The sequence below is a fragment of the Lingula anatina genome, chromosome 3, assembly GCF_051362555.1.
Source record: "Lingula anatina isolate TDL-2025a chromosome 3, LinAna3.0, whole genome shotgun sequence".
Lineage (NCBI taxonomy): Eukaryota > Metazoa > Brachiopoda > Lingulata > Lingulida > Lingulidae > Lingula > Lingula anatina.
Genome location: NC_141769.1, coordinates 16,095,453 through 16,112,166, shown reverse-complemented (window position 1 = coordinate 16,112,166; position 16,714 = coordinate 16,095,453). Strand labels below are relative to the sequence as shown.

Sequence of the window (16,714 nt, the reverse complement as noted above, 5' to 3'; positions counted from 1 at the left end):
TTTCGTTACTTTTTATTTCGCGAAATGCCTGCAACGTTCATTTTATTGAGCGTGATCCGTGAAGCAGCCCATTCCCGTGACACGTGAATAGGCCTACATCTTTTTCTTCTTCGCCCTTCTTTACCCAAAGTCATTATACACAGTGATTCATGATTTCCAGGATTTTAGACTCTCATTATCAGTGAGATATGATACAGTTTTATTTATTGGGATTTGTGATTTAATGATTTTATTTCCCGTGAACTGTGATCACTATTCCCAATGGGACCCTGTACGCACACTATTTTTCTTATTCTTTTCTTTAATGTCATGATTCGTTCAAATTCCATTGCTTTAAAATGAAGCTAAGAACTTTAAGTTAATGGGTGAAGACTCAATCACAATATCAACAATCACATCCATGGGCGGATCCAGGATTATTTGAATGGGGGGGGGGGGGGGGGGGGGGGGGGGCGACGACTGAAGGCCGACTCGTGAAGCTTGATCCGGTTTTGCACTTGGATTCGATGCTTCGTACCATCTTTAATCAAGGAATTTAGTTTTTAATGTTTCCTTTTACGTTTAGACAGCCGTACATTGTAGACCTACTACATTTAGTATGTGTTTCCCTACATTTATACATTTCAGAAAGAAATATCAATATCAAGTTCCACTATTATTTGAGGGGGTTTGTAGCTAAGGGAAATCTGAATTGGGAAAGACAAGTAAAATTTGCATACACAGGAAATGCATAAAATATTTGACTTTGTTGTATTTTTAAAGGCTGATAGTATATACTGAGGCAGCTGTCATATCCCCCCCCCCCCCCAACAAACACACACTCACCTGCACTCACCCACACTCTAAAATAATAAGTGCACATAAATATACACAAGGAAACAATGAAGACACTTCACATAGAAAACGTAAATTTAAAAGTTGAAGTGTCCAGCAAATAGGACATTCTGTGTTGGTTAGGTTGCAAGTCGATGACCAGAATGACCAGGGACAACTGCTAGTTCTCCTCTTACATAAACGCTGTCTACATGGGATATTTACGGGTATGGGGCGAATGCAACGCTTCGGAAATTGCTGTACACAGGTAATCATGGCCGTCAGTCCGTCATTCAGACAGATTCAGACACAATAGGCGATGTGGAGGCCCATTATCATCACCCCATTATCAAAACTGCTGAAATGGTATACATTTCATCTTGTTGATGTCAAGTTTTTGTGATTGCTGTGTCCTGCCGTGATGTGGGGCATTCTATATCCAATGTTACCAATCGATGGGATGGATAAGCAAGAAAAGGGGACGGACGCAAGGGGGGGGGGGGGGGGGGGGAGTACAATCACGCCCTGTGCTCTCCAAAGTAGACAATTTTTAAAATGGTCAAGATTATTGTTGTTAAAACTCATTCCTCCTTCGCTAGCACGGGCGCTCATTTCTTTTCCAGGAGTATCTGACTTAATATTAATGCTTGAAAATATTGCAAATTCAATAAGAACTTTTCAGCAGAATTTGCAGAATGCACATGTACCGGTAGGCTACCCCCTGGAAGTGCCCTCACTGGATTAAGGCGATAAAAAACTATACATGCATCAGATGTTTCACTCGTGAAATGAACTTTCAACTTCTAAGTATTTAACCTGCATGCCTTCTGACTTTTCCTGAATTTCTTGTGCAAATAAATAAGATATAAGATCATACTTCATCATACTCCCTTCTGTGCTTCGGAGGCGAGGAGCCGTATTTGCTTAATTCGTGTTAATTCGAGAGTTTTTATCGTTAAAAATCTCATTCAGTTGAATGCAATTCCTATTTATGATAAAACCATTACGCATCACTCTACAATCGATTATTGAGTTGAGATTTAAAATAACCATTTACATTTATAACGTAAATAACTGAAATAAGGAATTGCATGTCAAGCTTTTATACTATCTCTAGATGGCGTGAGAGTTTGGTCCGAATTTTAAAAGGTTAAAATCGCATGTCACAGGTTAAATTTCTAAATGTCGTTTCGCGTGACCATCAAAAACCAAAATCAATTTTCGGTAGCAGCCCACTTTTGTGTATTGTAAGTGTTTTCTATCAATTTTTAAAATAAATTTATCTTAATTTATATTTGTTTTTAGTTATTATTATTATTTTTCCTTATTTTTGCCATATTTGAGAGATATTCCCACGTAAGCCACACCTATTTTGGCCTCTGCTGCGTCTGCTTTGAACAATCTGCTCATCTTTCTCTTGAAAGGGTTGTACTATTTTTTTTTTTATTTGACGTGCTTTCATCAGCTTACTTTCATTATATTTAATCTATCACCAGACAGTCTTTCGCGTCTTACATTGTACATAAGAGTGATGCTGTTACTTCATTCTACACATCTTTTTCAACGTAACGTCCCATACAGCTCAAGTGACCCGTATCAGCTGAGCAGATACCGTGATGGATAGTTGGGTTATGTTTCCCGTGGTGTCTTATTATTCTCATAGTATAATTTCGAAAGAAGATGACGCCGTCAATGACACTGGAGTTGATATCCATGACTTGTGTATATATATATATATATATATGGCCCCGTTTCACGTGGATTGTGTCTGGGCAAAACGGGGTACTTGGCTACATAGTTATCTACAAGTCCCTATAGATCTGTCCCTGTTGCTCGCTGACACGGTCATATCCTAACTGATATTTCTATAAGAGGTCCTAGTCTAGAAATGTAAAATTAAAATTGCAGTTTACACTAAAGAAAATTATTGAGCACAATTGCATTTATTCACACAGAAAATTAAATTAAAAGAATGGGCGAAAGAAAAAAATTAATTGGAGCGAGGCAGGGAAAGAAGGAAGGAAAGACGAAAAAAGAACGGCAAACGGAGAATCAAAATAAAACAGAAGAGTTTGCCACCCGTGCACATGATATAGTGAATGTTGAAAAAAAAAAAAAAAAAAAACTACGGCAACAAAGGGACATATATTATAAGGGAACGTTAATTTGTACCCTCTCCTTTTACTAAGATGTCAACTTGAATATTATGGATTCTCTATAAGAAAGAACGAAGTTTTTATGGGTTGCTGAGTGTGTAATGGTGCAATGTAGGATAGTATGTCTGTTTACCACAGTAATTTCTTTACGCTACATCATACGTAATACCGTACGTAATACAACAATGTTATATACAATGTAATTCACGAAGAAATACAATCTGAAAGATGACATTTTATTATGTAGGTTGTGCTTGTATAGTGTCTGGCATTGTTTAAAAATAAAAGTTACCACAGCAAATGTGCAGTTCCAAACGCCAACCAGATAATTAATGAGATCTGATACAGAAAATGGCTCAAATGTTTTATTCGACTTTTCCTAGTTTCCTTAACCTAGCACTAGTAAGTCCCAACCAATTTAAGGTAGGTATGGGATTGTGACTTAAATTTTCTGATTTATGGCCAAACAAAGTCACGAAAGTGTACATTTACACGTTTTCCCATGTTCACTCCCAGTAACACTGCTTCCTTCAAGCAAACTAATTGTATCATTTGGGTAAGGTGTAACCAGCATTTGAGATTTAACCTCGGGGTTTCCATTGTATCAATAGGAAGCTTTGAAGGCACAAATCAACGCAGAAGTGTGTATACAAGTATTTGTAAGAACTCGAGGGTCTCAAGCAAAAAGTGCCAAAGTGTCTACGGATATGAAATAAACAACTTTATCATGCCTGGTTAATCGCAACAAGATGCATCTCGCTGGACCACACCAGCCATCACACGGACCACGGGCTCGGAAGATGCTGCAATTATGATTACGTGGTCGTAGGTAGTCAATGTCTTGGAAGAGGGGTTGTTTCGGCTGTCTAACAAATACCAGGGTTTCCAGTTTAACGGCCTTTATATACACCAGGGTCCCTTTGTCAGGAAATAATAGGAAATAATGCAATACACTTGTATTACGTATCACAAGGTTTCTTCTGGTTTTTAGCATCGAAGCACGAAGGCTGTCACTAAGGCCTAGGCATTTCTCTCTCATGCCTTCATTTTTATTGGCTGATGGACACCTTGCAATGGGGGCGTGGCCATGAAGTATAAATACCAAGACAAAGCCACCAGACGCTACATTTCCAGTTGGTTCAGGAAAAGTCACCGAAACTCTCCGCAAAGCTGAGTTAAAGTTAATACAGCAAGATGTCTGTAAGTTTTTAGATTGACAAAAAACCTAGGCTTTCGATAATAAAGTCGTATATCTAGTATTTTGCATTAAGAACTAATTTTACACGAGGGTTTTTGCAAGTTTGAAAGATTGTTGGGTAAGGGTTTCCACTTATCTTTATTTCACATTTCAGACAAACTACGACGAAGTTTGCGACAACATGCTGCTTCAGTAAGTTCTATTTACCTAAGATATTTGAAAAATTAATTTTCTTTTCTTATACTAGATACTGCCGATTTAACAAAACCAATCCGTATTTTTGTTAACAGATTGATAAAAAGACACAATCTCTCTCCCCCATACTTCCAGGCTGTATGAGCGCGTGCGCTATGTCAAGGACAAGAGCATTCATCTGTCGCTGGACGCCAATCAGCGTATGATGATCAAACTGAGCTGGAACGCGTTCGTGGCTGGAGACCCGTCCAACAGGGGGATGCAGATGTTCTTAAAGTAAGTGAAACGCTGCACATTGTCGCTAAAGTGACCAATACATGTAGTCTGAATCGTTGAAATATTTCATTTTTTTCTAAAGGTATGATAAGGTGTCAAGTTATGAAGTGTCTTGTTAATTTGGTGACGCTCTGAGAAGTGCATGTGCATGTCTGTCGAGCTTTTTCCTTTTCTTGTGCAAAGATTAGAATGATTGCAGAAAAACCCTTAACGTCTGACTAAACTAAATTTTGCTTAACCCTTCCCTCCTCGCATTTCAATATTTAGTAGAAGAGACACTGTGTATAAGTGCATTGATACGGGATCGCCGTGATGACCACGCCCTTCTTTGCTTCTGACGTGTTAGAAAAAAATGGAAGTAAAATTGATTCATCGAAAAACTTCTTTTTCGTTATATAACTATAAACGTTTACAAACGACTTATAGATATATATACTGTTTTCTAGTTATCATTTTTTTTTTGTATTTCTGTATTACAGAATGTTCAGCATGCAACCCAAGACCCAGTCCGTGTTCGAGTTCGCTCGCGGTAGCTCAGCAGCGCAGATGCAGAACAGTACCAGGATCATCTTCCACGTGACCAGGGTCGTTAAGTACATCACCAAGGTGGTGGAGAATCTGGAGTCCCTGGAAGACATGGCTCCGGTTCTCAGGCGTCTTGGCGGTCGCCACGGGACCAGCGGTTACAATGTTCCAACAGACTATTTTCCCGTAGGTTTTTTCCTTTGTTTTCCGTCTGTCGCCTGCTGGTTTATTCAAGACTGACGTCTTGGGCATTCTTCGTTTTCTGGGCATGATTATATCTATTTTGCAGATGTTAAAAATCAGAAAAAGAAGTACTCAAAACGATGTTTTCAAACCAAATTGAATGTTAATAAATATTATTTTCTTTGAAAGGCAATAATCAGGAAAAAGCGTTCTAATTAACATTTAGAATAATTCAATTTCCTTCAAAAGAGTAAATGCTTGAGATCTCTTCCGCTCACCTTTGGCCGTGATGACACCGAAAATTTCACAGATTTCACAGATATCCCGACTGAATTTCATATTTTCCTTTCAGCATCTGGGCGTAGCCATGCGGGAACTGATGAAAGCTCACATCGGGAACTGGACTAAGCAACACGACCAATTGTGGGACACGCTCTACACATGGATCGTGGCCAGAATGAGGGAGGGCCAGGCCACTTATGGCGGGAAAAGATAGACTGGAACCAACCGGAAAGCCAAAGATGCCCCAGAGAAAAACTCTTAGTTGGAACAGTAGTGTTTTTGATATCAAAAAGCAGAAAGTATAGCTGCAAATAACGGATAATTACCAAGTGATATACAATGGTTTTGTTATCTGAATTCTGTACCAAATGAAAAATGAAATGAAACAAAGTGAGTGCTAAAGTTTTAGATGTGTTATATGTCAGGTATTTTCACAGTTTTTGAGACACGAATTTCTCCGGAGCATCTTTGCAGAAAATTGGCTCATGCCTATGTGAAGAGAAAAGTGGAAGATCGGAAGAATATTTTCAAAGCCTGCCCACTTTAAATGTTGCTATCGTACAACGCAGTTCTGCTCTAGAGCTATGTTAACTAGAATCCAGTGCAAAAGTGGCCACACTTTGAGAATAAAAGACTGTTGTTGTTCTTGTTTCTATTTGGCGTGGATTAGACATGTCTTAGCGTATTTCATTTAGCCACAGGGGAGTGACATGCTTTTGTGTTGTTCTCTGTGATTGGCTACCAAAGCTGCGTCTGTTTTTATACGCTCAAGATTGTGTCTGGTCCATGGCAAATGGAAGATATATTAGTTATATAAATAGCAATTAAATATATAACAAATATTTTATTCTATATATATTTTTATATTTTACGTGAACCGAAATAAAGTGCCACGCCATGTCTGCCTGATGACTAGTGTTTGTCTTTTTTTTCATTCTAATAGCAGGGGGTAGATTATTCACAATTGAATGGTTATAATATAACTTATTATGTCTTATATATAAAAATTATGTAAAACTACATATTCTGCCTAATATCCTTAAAACGGAGCCTGGTTAGAGGGAATGGGTTATCATTACTTTCTGGACAATTGCGGTACCCTTCACAATCAGTTAATTTAACATCTTAAGTGGTTGAAACGCGCAAGTAAAAAAAATAGACCTCAAGCCTTTGGAATATTTGTTAAGTGGGTCCTGTACCTGCACTACGAGTTGCCTTTGTGCAAACTCAGAACGCCTTGGGGATATTCAACGTTGGACCAAATCCATTTGCGTCCTTGATCAAACCCACTTTGGCCAAAATACCTCGTTAACGAGACGTGAAATGGCGCAGTTGCAAGGAGCTCAAAATAAAGTTGTTTTGGGGAAAGCGGTGAGATGCGCACCCGTCTGCAAACTTTTGTCTAGGTCAAGGTCTACTAGCAGTGCGCACCATATGGGTCTGGATCGAATTATCTCAGGGTCAATTTTCTCTTTTAGTGACCAGTGTATTGAACGACAGCGTAAACACAAAGAACACAAGCTGGCCTTGAAAATTATTGTAATATTTCGAAATGCCAAGGGATTGAACATAGTGCCATGTCATTGACCTTCAACATAGCAAAAGGGTGAGCTAGAGACTTTAAGATTTCAGTGGATTTTACAAAGGAATTATAAGGGTGTTAATTAGACCTACTATACATGTACTGTGCTACATTTACAAAATTCGTAATACTATTCAACACTTTTTGTATAAATTTCCCTCCAGAAGGTCAGTGAAGAAATAATTAAGCCTGTATCACTGCTGCGTACATTTAGCAAATAAGAATTTCGGACTATTATTACAGTTCAACACCTAATGTAATATGGCTTCGGTTCTCTTGGCATGTTTTCCTTCTTACTTTTTATTTCCATATATAATAATATTTTGTCACAATTTCAAGAATTGCGCAAAATGGCAATCCGTGCTGGATTGTGTTTACTAGGGTGTGATTGTTCCGGACGGCAGCTCTAACACAATTAGATGAAAACTTCGCTGGCTGTAGTAGGTATTCGGAGGGTGTTGATACAATGTCCATACATCCAATTTTTAATAAATAGTACACCAAAGCTATTTCTCTAATTAAGGAGACTTTGTGATGATTATTTCATGGAGGGATGCAGTTTTTTAACGGTATAAAATAGTTAACCGCAGAAAAATTCTTGGTGTTTGTACATGTACATACAGATGTGTGTAGTGAAAAAATAACGCATGCGTTCTGTGAAAAAAATATTAAAGCGTCCAGTAACCATTATACATATAGGCCCTACATTCAGTTTGGCTTGATTTTGATAGCCAGCAGAGATTACAATACAATGCCCAAACACGCAAAAATTGAATTCGGTCTGCTTTACTGCACTGTCTATAAAACAGTCATGACATGCGTGGAAATTACAATACGTTTTTTTCTCTTAGAGGTCATCAAAAATAGCCAATAAACTACTGTTTTCCTACCTAAAAAGGCAGAAGGCTTTTGAAGTTCCGATCTCCAGTTAAAAGTGCATCACCCACTCGAATGAAGTAAGTGCACTGGGAACCTTTCAAGTACTGCTGCGTCCGCTCCGCCTTGACGCATGGTTGGGTCAGTGTGAAATCCTTTACATCAACTGGACACACACTTGACGACCCCTAACGTGTACGTTGGCGTTTAGGGTCACTGCGTGCATTTTCCATGCGCATGGTAATTTGGTGTAATAGAAGAGGATTTGTTTAAATTTGAAACGAGGAAATTACATATTATCTTTTCTGGGAAAAAGGCTTCGAAGTTGGCAAACGCGTTGTTTTATTATCCAAAGCACGACTGCTGTAAGACGTACGACATACCATGAATAACATTGATTGCGAGCTCAAATTTATCTTCCAAGTTTGATTTTACAGAATATGATCCAGGATTAACTGCTCGGCCAGAGTTTGACGTAGAACTAACTTAATTCATTTATCATTTTTTCGTGGAAGGTCTACATTGGACAACTGAACTGGCCTGAAATCTGACATGTTGAATATCGACTGGCAAACGTCGATTTCTTCATTATCTATTCTAAGGATTTTCTGAAATTGAAGTCAGATAAATCTGCATGTGGCTCAAGAGGCACTGGTGAACTATTCCAATTTGAATTTGAAAGAAATTAAGTGCTGTAATTGATTTTGCAATACCGCAAAGAACGGGCATTGTGTGCGTTAAAAGAGGCCCATTTTGTGATCGATTAGCAGTATTTGATATTGTTGCGATTACACTGTATTTGCTCAGGAATAAAGTCGGAAAGTCGAGATTACGCAACGTGACTTCACTTAAAGACTTTTAGCGTGAGCTGGCGGTGGGCTTCGTTCAGACCGTTCAACACAGACATTATTATTGATCTAAAAAAGTGTTTAGAAAAAGTGTCATAAATGAAGGAAAGGTGTACGATTGACGTGTGGCAAAGAGACCAGGAAAGAATACGAAATCCCTCGAAACAACGCATACCCCATCCCTTCCCCAAAAGTTTGTCACTCAGTCCACAGGGACGTCATCCATAGGGACGCGGTTCTGTACTATATCGGTGCTATTTAGCTTGTGCAGACAGTGTGCGTGTGTTGCATGGAATGAGATAACCTCAAGCTTGGCCGAGCACACCAGGGAAGGCACTGAATTGATCACTTGCTGCACGCTCGTATGTTTCCATCCTGGTTGAGCGTCATCATAATGCGAAATATCCTTGTGCTGAAAGCTGATTAGACGACGAAGACGTGAAAAATATACGGGATTTTGTGCCCTTGTGACTTATTTCAGACTATCCAGCGGCAGTCTTTATTCCCTGATGTGGAACTTGTACGCTCTCTCTTCCCACGTTTTCAAATATTCAGAAGAAAAAATTATTACGCTCAGCATATCAAGCAGCTTCCCTCTACCAGAGTCACAGTTTTTTTTCACTGGATATTCACAGATATTTCTCTGGCTAACACCATTAGTTTTTTATAAGTACTGTAAAAACTTTAGAATAGAGTTGACGTCATCACTCAGCTAGCCTCTGTTAGAGAGTAGCCCAACAAGAGGCAGTTATTGATCAATGTCTCGCAGATGCCCATATTCTTCCTTTACCGTTATTGTTTTATAAAAATTAATAAAATCTGTCATCTGATATCCAGAGAACAGCTTGAATTTAAAAGGATTTAGAATTAAAATTGAACACAGATGTACATTGATGTACTTAGAGTTTGAAAACAAGTTTCAGTTTTCGGTTCAAAGCTGAAGGTGTCATCAATTTTTAAGTTGCCTTACATACCTATACATTTATTTATTTATTTATTTATTTATTTATTTGTCATAAGCACAGAACACCCAGTCATTCGGGCTTATACGAGACCTGTTGCATACAATTTTTTTTTGTCTTAGAGCAAAAATCTTAACAAGAAATTTTGCTAATTGCCGGATTTTTTTTCATAAAAGCTTCTAAAGAAATTTCATTTAAATCATATGTTTGGATATCAAACTAGCATTAAATTCACATTTTTCCTCATACAAGCAGTGCACCGAAGTAAGAAATGGCTCTCCATATTCTAATTTCTTTTTGCATAGTTTGCATATTCTTTCATTAATTTATTATTCTTTCATGCAATTTCGTGTATATGTGTAACGTCCAGTTCCACATGCTTATAGGCAAAAACTGATGGAAATATTATATTTTGGTACCTAATTTGCATAATTTATGTTAATTATGCTAATTAATGCATCGATAAAGATTGTCTCTATGAATAATTTTTTTTCTTTTGGCCCAAGGAACATTCCTGCCAAGTCAGGCATTTGCACTACAAAATTCAGCGTTTGCCAAATTTTAGGGCCTTAACAAGCCTAATAAGGTAAAAGTAAAATCCCCATCATAAATTGAGTTAAAATGATTTTCTTTCCTGTTTCAACATGCATATTTTACAAAATTTTATTGATTTACATACCGTGCTCGCAATTCCTGAACAAGAACCTTCAATATGCTCCGACCCAATGGGGGTTTACAATGGCACACAATAAGACCATTTCTGTTATACTTGGGGTTCGCCTACATGCAAAAAGTTCGTTGGAAGGGGCGTAGAAGTCGTTCTTAGGTTTCTGCACGGTAACAAACACTTTCAGTGGGTCTACGCCAAAGGCGCACCACAGATAGCGTTCATAGCCGTACCAGTTTTGGCCTGCAATGGTTTTATTAATAAACGTTAGCGGTCTGCCACATAGCACAGGCACCCCTAAATCTGAATGTTGTAGTCTGTTTACGTCCCTTCCACTATTTCCTGTCAAAGTAGCGACTACAGACTGACAACATGTATGGCTGTCAGTGAGCAAAGTGTAGAGAGTTAATACATGTATGTCCACCGGCAGTTTGATTGTAAAATTTGAAAGAGTGCATATTACACAAAGATATTTGTATTGGAATGTGTTATGATGATGGCTTTGGTGTACGTTGCTCTCATAGACATCAATGGAATGTTTGTTGTCTGTTTACCTCATTGGGACGACAAAAGCCACTCCTTGTTAAATGTCATGCGTCAAGGAGATTGACATTTGACACAGTAATATTCAGTTGGAATCGGTGCAGCTTTACATAAGTACCTACAACGTAATAGTTTGGACAGATGCAGATTCATCAGAAACAAATGATTCTACATTACTTATTCATTATCAAAGGCCACCGGTTTTTGAATCACCTTTTTCAGATGCAAATTGAAATTCACTTATGATATATTGCTACTGGATGAGTTCAAGCTCGGTGCTGAATTAAAATTGAAAACCGAAGCGAGAAGTAGTCAAAGTCATTAACCATGATTGAAATGCTGTAGATTAGAAAGGACGCAAAATCTCCCAAAAAGGGAGGCTCACATTCTTAAGGTCCCAAGGTATCTGACCCGAGCTAGTAATCGTACCCTAAAGAATTAATTAGACGGACACATGCCCTGATATCCATACAGTGCAAGGCTATCTAGTGTACAAACATATGTCCACATAGATTTCTATCGAGACGTATTAAGAAATGCATCAATAAAGTCTAAAGGAACTTAAGTACATCCAGGGTGAATCGACCGGTTGGTCAAGGTTGGCCAAAATAGAAAGATTCCCATTCAGCATTCAAAACAATCCCTGTTGCTCTCGAGAATATTCATGTGTGAGCACTTTGTTCTTGCCCTTGTATACAAATTACGGAGCATAGCGGTGAGCTCTGTGAGATATCTGTTCTACCTGAATAGGTTTTTATATGAGAACACACGCCCACCAAAGCCAAACTCATCGGTTCAATATAAGGATTCTAAATTCATAGACAATAAGTATATACACACATATAAAACGACAAAGTTGTTGTAAATAGTCTGTTTTATATTTCTTGGCACCAGGGAGTTTAAACGCGGGCGAAGAACTGAGGTAAAGATGTTGGTATTTGGATAAAAAGACCTTCGCAAGACCCGTTAACCGCATTTGCCATTTACACCTGATCTCTTTATTGAATACGTTTCATGTTAATTTTTTTTCACTCTCCAGGTAGCAGACAGCCCATGGGCCCTCGTTGTAGTAAGATTTACTAGGTTCCCCTAGCTCGAAGCTCTCTAGTCTGAGTGCTGTGCTAGGAAGCCAACTTACTAATGCAGGGTGACTGACCTACATTCAAACAGGAAAGAAAACAGAATTAGAACGATAATAGTGGGGTAGACGCGATCCAAATTGTCGCACGTGTGAATGGGCCCCAAGTATATCCTCACACCATCGAGCAGTTTGCAATTCCCAGAGAACAGAGATGGTTATTTACCATGCAGCGACATTAGGTAATCTTGCCCACATGTTGGCAGCTTTCACATAACAGTTTACACCTAGGGGCAGCAATAATTACACTTAAGATCGAAATTCCTTTCAGCGCTGTGCAACGTGTTTATGTCATCATTCTTGGTAATCTGAAGACCGTTTTCTGTGAGATGTAATCTTTATTTCACAATTAACAGTTGAACATCAATATTGATGGTGTTAACTGTTGTTTCTTAGATACTACATTATTGAATTGTTACTTTCTTCCTCTTTCCCCCTCCTTCCTTCCCCGCTCCTTTTCTTCCTTTTATTTTTACTTCCATCCTTCTCTGATGTCGTTGACTGTGATGTCCTGCCATTTTTTAAAACACCAAATAGCAGAAGCAATTATTGAAAGGGTTTTCAATCAATATCAAAATATTTTTCATTGCAAACTTATTTTTCGTATCTTGACCACCATATTGGATGTGTGCCAACTTCTTCATCTGCATCTTATAGGTACCTGCTCTGTCAAGATTTACTGTTCACTGAACGCTATCTCCGACAGCTTGTTTGTACATGTACGATGTAAATCAAATTAGCTCAAGAACCTGACAGATAACTATAACAAATATAGATAACCAAGAGCGACCAGGAGCAAAATCACGCCAAAGAAGATATGACAACCGTGGTTGAACTGTATGCACATGTGGGCCTATATGTTTATTATAGGTAATTGTTTCTTAAAAGTGACCACACGTCTTGACTTTACACCGAGTAACCTTATAGACGCTTTCAAACATAACATTTTTAAATTAATGCGTTTTTTATCAACGTGTTATTTTATTCACAATATTGCCAATAACGTTACGTAATGTGTTGTTAAATCTACATTTTCAGAAGGAGAAGAGAGATTAAGTAAATAAAAAAGAAGTTCTATGATCGAACACTTATCATCAGACTTAAATATTTGAGGCATATCCGCTGCATCAGTTGTAAAGAAGGACATCAAGTTCTAAGAGCCGGTAGGCTATTTTGATCGTAGTCATAAAGATCCAAAAGCAATCTCGAAAACTCGTTCTACATAACGCTTTGAATGAGTAATAAGGTTAAAACGTATCGCCGCTGAGTATAGGAAATGCGACCAAAATCTTTTTTATTCTCAGGATTACTTATAAGATTAATTTTTTTCTTCGCTGAGCATCAAAACTGAGATCAAAATCGTTATGAAGATTATTTTACACCATTTATTCTTCCCAAATTTCTTTCTAAGACCCAAAATGTCGTTCTAAAACCACGTGTGACTGATTTTAAATCCGATGCCGATTATGTCTATCATCTCTCATAGCCGCACAGATAACCTACGTCTCTGTCCTCGCATGCTCTTTTTGTCTTTTACATAACAAAATCAAAGAGCCCATTTTGTACCATACCCTGCACCAAGATTTCCCAAGGGACAAAAGTCACTGAACTGGTACAATTAATGGCAGTGAGTAGGTAACCGTGCAGCAGGAAGCCATTTTGGTAATGGATTCTAGACTTCACTTTGCTTAGAAAAAGAGGTATTTGTTGCACGAAAGACATTTCTGTTCAGTGTAACTTTTTGCTTCCCATATATTTATAGGTTAAGTTACTGAAGAAAAAGACTTGTTATCGATTTTAAACTCGCCGATTGTTAGTATAATGACGGAAGCGCTTCGCAGATAAATACCAACAGCGATGTTCTGCCTCTGCTTAGCTACTTATTGAACTAATACTTATGAGCTGTTTATCCCACCACTCTTGCTGGTTGGTAATAGGCGCCTCCCCCCTTTCGTCTACACGTGAACACCGATTCATGCATGGTGCCCAAAAAGACATTTCTTTAGAAACTACCCGATGTTTCAGTGAACAGATAAAGCCAAGGAAATTAAATTGACCAATACATTGTCTCCAAAACCATAATCAAATTGAATTTCAAAGATTTCAAAGATGTCACATGTAGCTCTGAAAAATAAACTATGGTATGACATGATTTATTTTTCAGAGCTACGTGTGACATGTGATTTGTTGTGTGCAAGCAAAATATTTACCTCCGCCAAGGAGGTTATGATTTCACCCCTGTTTGTCTGTCTGTCTGTCTGTTTGCCATCAACACAACTCAAAAAGATATGGACCGATTTTGATGAAATTTTCAGGGTAGGTGGGAAATGGGTTAACTTAGAAGTGATTAGTTTTTGGTTGTGATCCGGATCAATAATCAATAATAATCAAAAATCGCTGCCTTGGTGGAGGTCTGCGCTCTCGGAGTGCTTTTCTAGTTTGTTATGCCACAATTGTATTTTTATATTAGGTGTGCAGAGAGAGAGAGAGAGAGAGAGAGAGAGAGAGAGAGAGGTGGAGGTATAAAACCATTCACTATCAAATGTCTACAATTCCATCCAAATTTAAAACAGCAGTCACTATGGGGCATTTGTGGAGTCGGCTTTGCAGTTAAAAAAAAAGAAAGGCAGACACCAATACCAACAGTCAGAATTCCAGCAAAGGTTCTACCAACACAACCGCCAGTAACCCTCGAAGATGACAGCGACATTCGATCAGATTAAGCCTTCGAGGTCTCTGAAATGACGGAGATAATAACTCAATTATTTTTCATATTAAATGTAGCTTTCACACACTGACCCCTGGTTTTGTGACTCTACACGTGGCTTTAAAGATTGCGTTTGAATAATGGTAGATTAATGACTGCCCAACAGGACACGCCGCGCACACTGCCACGTCATGTCAAAACAGATCAATAGCTACCAAATTGAGTTCATCTGTTCTTGTATCCTTCACTTCATCTGCTCTTGGCTGGAAATCTTGGATGTGCCTCAGACTTAAAAAATTAAATGCAATGGTGTTCTTCTATTCAAAGCTTCAGATATTTCAAGAAATGCATATTGCCAGGGTTTTACTTGACAAGCATGCAATTGTGGACGCAGACTGCATGCTTCAAATAAAGTTGAAGAGCCTAGAAATGGCTGGCACCACGGAAGTGTTTTTGTGAGTGTCACAGGAGGTGGCCCAGCTCTGAATCATGGTGGCGACAAACACGAATATATGATTGTGATAATGGCAGGTGGAGGGTCTGAAATATCCCCTTTTTAGAGAGCTCTAAAATGACATTGATAAGATACTCATTAAAACACTCCTAAAGAGCAACTGTGTTTAGAGACCAAGAGAGATACTGTAGATTCGGACTTAACTTTTCTCAAAGCAGCTAGACCCATTTTTTTTGTTTTTTTTATATATAAAAATTAATCATCTCCAGTTCGATGTTGACATTTTCACTCTCCGTTTAATATCCGTGCTGGCCATGTTTATACCCTGGCTGTTAATTGCTTTTCAAATCCTCTGCTGGTAAACTTGAAACCCAAACTCAGTCAGGGACTCCGTCTTTGTGGATTGGCATAACGTAATATCTATTAACCTACTTTGTGTCGAATCTAATTTTCTGTTTTACCTTAGGTAACGTACCATTCTCGTGAATTAATAATTTTTACATCTTGTATAGATATAAATTATATCCAGGACACGTGTATATTTAGATCTGCCATTATTTTATACACGGCGATCAATTCATGCCATTGTTTACAAGGTTATTGATATTTTCAGCAAGTACTTTTTAATGTAAGTAGATGTAAGGGTGTCATGTCATCTGGTATTCGTATGTACTTTGTTTGAACGTTGTTATGAACTTTATATGGTCCTATGGATTCACTTATTAATTTTAATTGTTTGGCGTGCCACATGAGATACTGTCCTTCAACAATTCTACAGAACTAGGAATTTGGATTTCACAACAGGATTCTAATTACAGGAAGCAAAGACATTATTTTGATTTCTAAACTACAAAATAATTTTTGTTCAAGGTTTATTTTATGTGGATTAAATGCAAAATGAGATGGGTAACATTAGAGAAAGTGCTTGAATTCCTTAATGTCAATAGCGGTTTGTATGAACCTAAACAGTCGATAAGTTAATAATCTTAACTTTTGTCTCAATTTATGTATAATATTTTCATGTATTGGCACGCATTGATATTTGTTGTAACAGAGCAGCTCATTAAAATAAAGACCCCAACCTTGGAAATGATCAAGAGAAGGGTTACTCAGAAAACGTCACTTTCTGAAACCAATTTCAGAATGCCAAACCGGCTGTGGTCCAGCAATGCTTTTGAAAGGGTTAGAATCATTGTATATTAAAATGATTTATTGACACACACACACAAACACACAGAGAGAGAGAGAGAGAGAGAGAGAGAGAGAGAGAGAGAGAGAGAGAGACGCACAGGCGCGTGCGCTCAAAAGC

The 16,714-nt window shown here is 38.1% G+C and overlaps 1 protein-coding gene across 1 annotated transcript; it reads left to right on the top strand.

The window, feature by feature from the left end:
* Nucleotides 1–3,933: 3,933 nt before the first annotated feature.
* On the top strand, nt 3,934–6,537 carry LOC106178556 (neuroglobin). The gene is made up of 5 exons (XM_013561775.3): nt 3,934–4,169; nt 4,322–4,359; nt 4,498–4,638; nt 5,118–5,349; nt 5,699–6,537. Exons 1-5 carry the CDS (start codon nt 4,164–4,166, stop codon nt 5,840–5,842), a joined length of 561 nt encoding a protein of 186 aa, XP_013417229.1. The 5' UTR covers nt 3,934–4,163; the 3' UTR covers nt 5,843–6,537.
* The last annotated feature ends 10,177 nt before the right edge of the window (nt 6,538–16,714 follow it).